This window comes from Hippoglossus hippoglossus, chromosome 20 (assembly GCF_009819705.1).
Source record: "Hippoglossus hippoglossus isolate fHipHip1 chromosome 20, fHipHip1.pri, whole genome shotgun sequence".
In the NCBI taxonomy this organism is placed as follows: domain Eukaryota; kingdom Metazoa; phylum Chordata; class Actinopteri; order Pleuronectiformes; family Pleuronectidae; genus Hippoglossus; species Hippoglossus hippoglossus.
The window spans coordinates 10,324,637-10,332,863 of record NC_047170.1 but is presented as its reverse complement, the minus strand read 5'-3'; the positions used below and the strand labels follow the sequence as shown (position 1 = coordinate 10,332,863).

The window sequence follows — 8,227 nt, the reverse complement described above, 5'->3', positions numbered from 1 at the left end:
ATCATATTTTTTTTCAATAACTGGGTGTCGCTGTAATGGGCGAAGGGGAGTGGATTAGAGGAACCCACTTCACACTACTTGGTTCCGCCCTCCCCGCCCGTGGAGTCTTCCAGAAGTCGCCGGCAGACCAGTGCGGCGGTTAGCTTAGCCACACTCCGGATCTCCACCATTAAACATCGTAGTTTTACCAGTTAAACTCTTGTTTAGTGGCCGCATCCACCAGTCAACATGTCCAGTATGGGGACATTGGCGTTTGATGAGTATGGGAGGCCTTTCATCATCATTAAAGACCAGGACAAGAAGACACGGCTCTCGGGCATTGACGCACTTAAGGTACAATGGGCTAGCTAACTGTGGCATGATGGTTAGCATGTTGCTAACTTGCTATTAGTCGCATGGCGCTAAGCACCTACCGCGTAATCCGACGTGGTACATGCTGTCATCTTTGATTCTTGAGTATATATTTTAATGACAAGCTAGGATGCTGGTGAAAATCAGTAGCATTAGTTTAGGGAATTAGCAAATCATGCTAACATGCGGCCCATGTGCGTTCTGCAAGTCGGGGGGTGTTGCTATGTAGCATTGGGCTGTGCCCCGAATGATTATTATTGGTGCGCATCATTTCCTTTGTACACAATCGCAGTCTGCATCGTGCATCGCTTTTCGATGTAATTATCGAGAGTGAGATTGATGTAAATTTCAGCTGAACGTAACATCTGCGTCACTTTGTGTTTTTTGCAGTCTCACATTATGGCAGCCAAGGCGGTGGCGTCGACGCTCAAAACATCCTTGGGACCTAATGGTGAGAGAAACCCCACCTGCCCCTCCCTCTGATCAGGCTGTCAGAGATGGATGCTGAGCTTCTTTGTGTTATCATGAAAAAAAAAATTTCTCAAGTTTCATACACGTCACTATTCCTCTAACTACTTTTCCATGTTTGCATCCAGGCCTTGACAAGATGATGGTTGACAGGGATGGAGAAGTGACCGTCACCAACGATGGAGCCACTATCCTCAGCATGATGGATGTGGACCACCAGATTGCCAAGTTGATGGTGGAGCTCTCCAAGTCCCAGGATGATGAGATTGGTGATGGAACCACTGGAGTTGTTGGTACGGGAAGGAAAGAGGAAGTGGGACTTGTGACTTTTGTTTGTGTAAATTTGGCTTTATAGGTCTGTGGTGAGGTGTTCTTGGGGTCTCAGTGCTGATGCCTCCAGCGAACAAATGGTTTTATAGTTCTGACCATGATTTAACCCATTGATAATCTAATATCATACAATAATAGATGGAAATACCAGTTATTTGATGTTATAACATCACTGGAACCACTGGAATATTTTTCCCATAAATGCACAAACTGTTGGCCCCTTGCAGCAGTGACATAATAATGTGCATCAGACATATGCTAAATCAAATTAATTTCTGATTATGTAGATCTTGTCTTGTCATTTTTCACCTGTAATTGATCATTGTCTTGTTCCCTCCTCCTCCTCAGTGCTGGCTGGGGCTCTCCTTGAGCAGGCTGAGCAGCTGCTGGACCGCGGTATCCACCCCATCAGGATCTCCGACGGTTACGACCAGGCTGCAGTCATTGCCATCGCGGAGCTGGACAGAATTGGAGAAACCTTCCCCTTCGATCCCAACAACAGAGAACCACTCATTCAGACTGCCATGACAACGCTGGGGTCCAAAGTGTGAGTCTTCTAGAAACTAGAGTGTTGGGATGTTGTTATGAGGCTACTAAAAAACTTAATTTTTATACATGGCGGGTACTTTTTTCACTTTCAAACATTGCAATTCTACACTTGACTTAAAAGGGGCTGTTTCATAGGGTATATTTAAATTATAAGGCAAAAGGTAAGATCAGCTCAGATCCTTATAGTTTTTCTGTTCTTTCAGTATCAACCGGTGCCACAGACAGATGGCAGAGATTGCAGTGAACGCCATCCTTACTGTTGCCGACATGGACAGGAAGGATGTTGACTTTGAGCTGATCAAGATGGAGGGCAAGGTGGGAGGCAAGCTGGAGGACACACAGCTCATCAAGGGAGTCGTAGTGGACAAGGAGTTCAGCCACCCTCAGATGCCCAAGGTAGGAGCCAAAGGAAATCTCATGCTCCAGAGGATGGCATAGGAATCACAAAGTTGGCAGTACACAAGGACAAATAAAAAATCTATGATAACAAGAAAGTATTGTGAATCAAAATACTAGGCATGTATTGCAAAGCGATTTAGGCAAAACTAAACTGTACTTCAACTACATTATATTAGCTACAACTCCTATGGGAACTATTATTTGCTTTTTTAGCACATCAGCTCAATACTACAAGTTAAATTGCATTTTCCTCTTGCAACACTGTGACTTCTATATCTTACACCAGTTGTTCTTTGTCACCACTCAGGTTCTGAAAGATGTTAAGATCGCTATCCTCACCTGCCCGTTTGAGCCCCCAAAGCCAAAGACCAAACATAAGTTGGATGTGACCTCCGTGGAAGACTACAAAGCACTCCAGGCATATGAAAAGGAAAAGTTTGCGGAGATGATCCAACAGGTTAGTACTGGAACATCGATGCTACTTTAAATGGAAATCTTAACATCTGCACTGACGCGTGGTTAATCTTAATATTTACTCTTGTATTTATCTTTTAGGTCAAAAGTAACGGGGCTACCCTGGCCATCTGTCAGTGGGGCTTCGATGATGAAGCCAACCACCTTCTGCTACAGAACGATCTGCCGGCCGTGCGGTGGGTCGGAGGGCCCGAGATCGAGGTGAGGGGCATTTGTCACTTGACAGAAGTCATCATTCTTAATAAAACATTTTCATTTGCAGCACAGTACGGTTTTGCCTGATTGTTAGCATTTAAATTTACAGTGTCTGTCGTGTTCCTCCACAGTTGATCGCCATTGCCACAGGAGGCCGCATCGTGCCGAGGTTCTCTGAGCTGACACCAGAGAAACTTGGCGTAGCTGGCTTGGTGAAGGAAATCTCCTTTGGTACTACAAAGGACCACATGCTGGTTATCCAGGAGTGCAAGAACACCAGGGCAGTGACCATTTTCATCCGTGGAGGCAACAAAATGGTAAGCACATTGAACTATTGCCTTTGTCTAAAGTATCTATATCTGTTGTTCTGTCCCTCCTGGTTTACTCTTATTTTATTTTTCTCACTGACAGATCATTGAAGAGGCCAAGCGTGCGCTCCATGATGCTCTGTGTGTCATTCGCAACCTGGTCAGAGATAACCGTGTTGTGTACGGAGGAGGAGCTTCAGAGATTGCATGTGCCCTGGCTGTCAACCAGGCTGCAGACAAAGTAAGAAGCACAAACATGACAAAACAAAAATCATGACTTTCAAAGTATTTACTCTTACTATTGAAATATATATGATGATTCTCGTGTTGCTGATACAATCTTTCAACTTCTGCTCCTTTTTAGTGTCCATCTTTGGAACAGTATGCCATGAGGGCGTTTGCTGATGCGCTAGAGGTAATCCCAATGGCATTGGCAGAGAACAGTGGGCTGAACCCTATCCAGAACATGACAGAGATCAGAGCCAGACAGGTCAAAGAGAACAACCCATTCCTCGGCATCGATTGTCTGAATAACAACACCAATGGTAAGGAATACAAGGATCTTGGAGTATTTACCTTTTTATTCCAACCTGATGGATTAGCACAATGGCGATGCTGCGTTTTGGTGTCAAAGCAGAGTGACATGACTTAGTGAATCACTTCCTTTTTTCCCCACACAGACATGAAGCACCAACATGTGATCGAGACCCTGATCGGCAAGAAGCAGCAGATCCTGCTGGCTACTCAGGTGGTAAAGATGATCCTTAAGATCGACGACATCCGAAGCCAGGGGGAGAGCGAGGACTAAAGAACTCCTGAACGTCACAAGGCTCGGCTGTGCCCTGTAACGCTTGTTGATGCGTGTGCTATTTTAGAGGTGTTAAGCACTTCCCCAGAGCACCATGTCCAAACCGCACTGCATACTGCTATTTATCATTTGATACAAAATGTTCAAGCTGTAATCGTAACGTTAAAAATTCGTACCATTAAAATCTTGGTCTGTTGAAATGAACCGACTCCGCTGTTCTGTTTTCAAGCCCCTGAAGTTTTATTTAAGGTTTACATCATGTTTTATGAAACAAAATTACTAAACTTTGGCTCACCAGGAACATTCTACAAATGATTGAATACACTCTTATGTGAAGATAGTGTAATGTCATCATACAGCTTCCAACTGGTAAAAGTACATCACATATTTTGGCTAAAAAATTACATGTATATTTTATTCACATATCCTTTCAAAATCATAATTTATTAGTATCTAAAGATACAGACATCACCTGGATTTGAAAATATCTGGAATGCCAACAACCAAACAAATTTAAATCACCTCACTCAAAATGGTTTAATATTACATCTTTTTATCCCATGAAAGCTGGTAAACTATGAGTAGAAATGGGATTAAAGGCACCAGTTGCTTCCGTGGCTCTTTTGTTACAAGTAACCGACTCCAGTGTGCAGGTCCCCACCCTCCATCTACATGTACTTGTTGAGCCAGTTGAGCATGTCCGATCTGGCCTCCTGGATTCTGGGTTTGTCTGAGGGGTTGATGTCCTCTCTCTTGCGGTGAACAAACCCATGAGTCTGACCAGGAAAGATCTTCACTTGATGATCCACTGTGCATTTCTCCTTCAGCTTGGATTCAAGGACTCCTACCTGAAGAGTAAAAAAGATGTAAGCAATGGTTGTTGTATCGAGTGAGATTTTGTGGTGGAGTATTTCATACTGCCAGACTGACAGGGGTTTTTGTGGGCCAAGACCAATATTAGGGAGTAAAAAATATATTAAAATAAAATTACCAATGATTCCTGAGATGTTAACAACCCCTTATGACAAAGAAATGTCATTAAGGCTTGATATTTTATAGTTAAGCCAAAAACCTTATGAATAACTATATAATAAAAAATATAAAACAAATTATGTAGAACTGGAATAAAGGAAAAACGTTTTGACATAAAAATTCTAAAATAAAAGCAAAACATTTCTGCCTTGTTCTGTAAAATAAGCCTATAACATTTCTAGCAGTCACAACATCAGTTGGGCTCGAGTATTTTAACATGTATTTATATATTTTTAACGTGTGTTGCTGCTCTGACATTAGGCAGGTTAAAGTATAGAGTGTGTATAAAAGCTTAATGCGTACTCACCTGATCCAGTGGGATGACGAGGTCTTTGTCTCCAAAAATGAACAGAGTGGGAAACTTCAGCTCATAAATGTCCTCCCTCTCTTTGACGATCCCTGCACAGCATCACATAAGACCATCATCTCAACATGCTGCCTTCCCTCCGTACACTGAATTAACCACCGCGTAGCAGGGACGCACCATAGAACGACACTCCAGCTCGGACCTCTGGGTACTGCATGGCCAGGTAATGTGTGGCGACCCCTCCCCAGCAGAAGCCCACCGCTCCGATGTGTTTGGCCCCACACTGCTCCTTCAGGAACCTCAGCACCGCATCCACCTCTCTGGAAAGGACATATCACTCAGAAATCCTCATCCCACTGGAACATCAGCTGTGTGATAAACTAAAACTACAAGAAAATGCATCAATGCTTAGTTACTTGTTTATGTTTGTTGGCTTCTTGTCCTCAAGCCACGCCTGAAATGTGGACCAGTCATCAGATGGATTCCACGGCTCCTTCCCAACAAAGAAGTCTGGACAAACAGCTCTGCAAGGACAGAGGAGGAGATCATATTCACAAAAGCCTAATAGTGAACCTGCTCATTCAGACTACATGTGACCTGAGCTTCTCGCTGTGCAACTTTTCTTTTCCATGAACTTTTCCATACATGTATCCATTGGCAGCCAGCATGTCAGCCATGTATCTGGTGTTGGGGAGCTGCCATCCAAAGATGTCCTGTATGACTATGACGGCCTTGTCAGACGCAGTGGCTGGTTTGACCACATACGCTTGAAGGTGCTCAATCTGGTGCTCCTGGCCAAGACCTCCGTATTCAATCCGGTCTCCGATTTCACAGGGGCAGGGCCTGGCTTCGTTTGCCATCTGCACGCGCACACACACACGCACACACACACACACAGAGAGGTGGAAGAAACATGGGTCTGATCTGGACACACACTCAGCCAAAAGATTTCTCTGTGCATTCAAGTCATGATGACAAAGCATTTTACACCGCAGCTCTGGGACATTTTCCAGCAGTTTTGAAGTTTTGAAGAATTTTAATATTCAATTTGTATTTAAAAATCTAAATATAGATCAAAAACACGGCTTACCGTATTGACAGAGTTTTATACGATGACCCTCTGGTTTGGTAGAACTGGAAAAGTTGCAGCCTGACGCTGGACTTCGTTGTTTATAAAGCTCCTGTCAAGAAGTTAATGAGAATCCAGATGTGACCTTCAAAATAAGTTTCAACTGAACGTTTTTTCAAAGCACCCGATACAATGAGGAGTTGGATGGTTATCATTTAAAAATACCAGTGCTGTCTTTTCCGAATATATTGTTATAGCTGATAATAATCGTCATTAAAGCTTTTTTTTATGTTACAAAAAAGGTATGAAAGGTAGCTTACACAAACATTTTTTTTTTTGCAATGTCTATAAACATTGAAGATCAAGTGATAAATATAAGGCAAGTCTTTGGTTTGGTGTAATTTTTAATTAAAAAAAAATCCTTGTGAATTGAAGACTCCACAATTGTCAGAAATCAACTTGGAGTGAACCGGAAGTACAATTAAACCGTCAAAATAAAGGTATGATAATTGGAACTTTACAGTCGGGAGAAACAGGCACTTTGTGAATGACGTTGTGTCCTGAGCAGCCTCAGATTAAGTCAAATTATATCGTTACTCTTACTCCTAATTCCAAATTTATAATGATAACAATATTAATAATAATAATAATAAATAATACAAGTATGATAATGGGAACTTTTTAGGTCAAATTATATTGTTTCGTCATTCCAAGTTTATAATAATAATAATAATAATAGATATGACAACAATAATAACTATCATTATGGCTCTGGGACCATCACACATGGGCAAATAAACTAATAACTAGAATTAAAATGAGAAGAGATATTGTCCTGGACGTTCATGGTGCAGAGGGCTTTAGTGTGTCTGTGTGTTCTTGTTAATCATCTTTTCTTCTGTGTGTGTTAACAGTATTGATCTGCTCCTTCATGCTGTTTTCATGCTGCTGTGACTCAGGACGAAACAAAATGGCCCCTCAGGTTTCATCATTTATAACACAGCTTCATATACCAGCTTCAGGGGATCCTCTCAAAAGGCACCGCTGGGATTCGAACCCAGGATCTCCTGTTTACTAGACAGGCGCTTTAACCATCTAAGCCACGGCACCTCCTATTAAGCCCCTCAACCTGATGATTCTGGTCCTCAATTTCCTTATCTTTGGTGTTAATAAGCATGTATATACTGTATATATATATTTTATTTTCCAATGAGGACTCATTGCCTACAATGTCACCAACGCTGCTCTCAGTGCTTTTTTGACCCCCCCTTGCCCTGTGAACAACAACATCAAATATCTCCACATGTTTAACAATAAACCAGATGCAATTAGTATTTAATTGATGTGTGAGGATAGATGGTTCCTTCCTGCAGCAGTGAGACTGTACAACCAGCTCTGCTCCCAGTAGAACTACACGCACCCATTAAGGACTGGAACTTTAACTCTGGTTTAACTGTGCAATATTAATTCTGTGCAATACAATGGTGCATGTGCAATCCATTCACTGTACATAGTTTTTCTTGTTTTTACACTGTATAAATTAGTTTTTATTCCATTCATATTCTTCTATGTTTTATATTTCCTTACACTTAAGTAGTATCATCCTTACACTTAAGTTTTATTATCCTTAAACGTAAGTATTACATGTTACATAGTATTACCCACTGATGCCTATGTTTGACTCTGTAATATTGCAAATTTCACCATTGTGGGACGATTAAAGGATTATTTTATCTATCTTATCTTATAGTAACAGATAAAGAAGCACCTTGCAAAACTGCCAAAGAGGGAAAAAAACACATAGCTTATCTATGTTGTTGCAACACAAAATGTTGCACTAACAACTGGTTGTTTATGTAGAAAAAAAAATACCTAAACCATAAAAAAGGCCTGTAAAATAGTGCATCAAACTTTTGTTCCACATCGACTCCTGTGTC

At 41.7% G+C, this 8,227-nt stretch overlaps 2 protein-coding genes and 1 non-coding gene across 3 annotated transcripts; 1 reads left to right on the top strand and 2 right to left on the bottom strand.

Moving 5' to 3' along the window:
- The first annotated feature begins 98 nt into the window (after positions 1 to 98).
- cct5 (chaperonin containing TCP1, subunit 5 (epsilon)) lies at positions 99 to 4,082 on the top strand. Its single transcript, XM_034571619.1, has 11 exons — positions 99 to 333; positions 742 to 802; positions 948 to 1,112; positions 1,498 to 1,696; positions 1,902 to 2,094; positions 2,405 to 2,554; positions 2,653 to 2,772; positions 2,898 to 3,083; positions 3,178 to 3,315; positions 3,439 to 3,619; positions 3,755 to 4,082. Exons 1-11 carry the CDS (start codon positions 229 to 231, stop codon positions 3,880 to 3,882), a joined length of 1,626 nt encoding a protein of 541 aa, XP_034427510.1. The 5' UTR covers positions 99 to 228; the 3' UTR covers positions 3,883 to 4,082.
- A 21-nt stretch (positions 4,083 to 4,103) lies between these two features.
- cmbl (carboxymethylenebutenolidase homolog (Pseudomonas)) lies at positions 4,104 to 6,411 on the bottom strand. Its single transcript, XM_034571620.1, has 6 exons — positions 6,312 to 6,411; positions 5,867 to 6,081; positions 5,638 to 5,745; positions 5,399 to 5,541; positions 5,222 to 5,313; positions 4,104 to 4,730 (listed from the first exon to the last, which is right to left on the bottom strand). Exons 2-6 carry the CDS (start codon positions 6,079 to 6,081, stop codon positions 4,551 to 4,553), a joined length of 738 nt encoding a protein of 245 aa, XP_034427511.1. The 5' UTR covers positions 6,312 to 6,411; the 3' UTR covers positions 4,104 to 4,550.
- A 915-nt stretch (positions 6,412 to 7,326) lies between these two features.
- trnat-agu lies at positions 7,327 to 7,400 on the bottom strand. Its single transcript has one exon. It is a non-coding gene; the product is annotated as a tRNA-Thr (tRNA).
- Between the last annotated feature and the right edge of the window lie 827 nt (positions 7,401 to 8,227).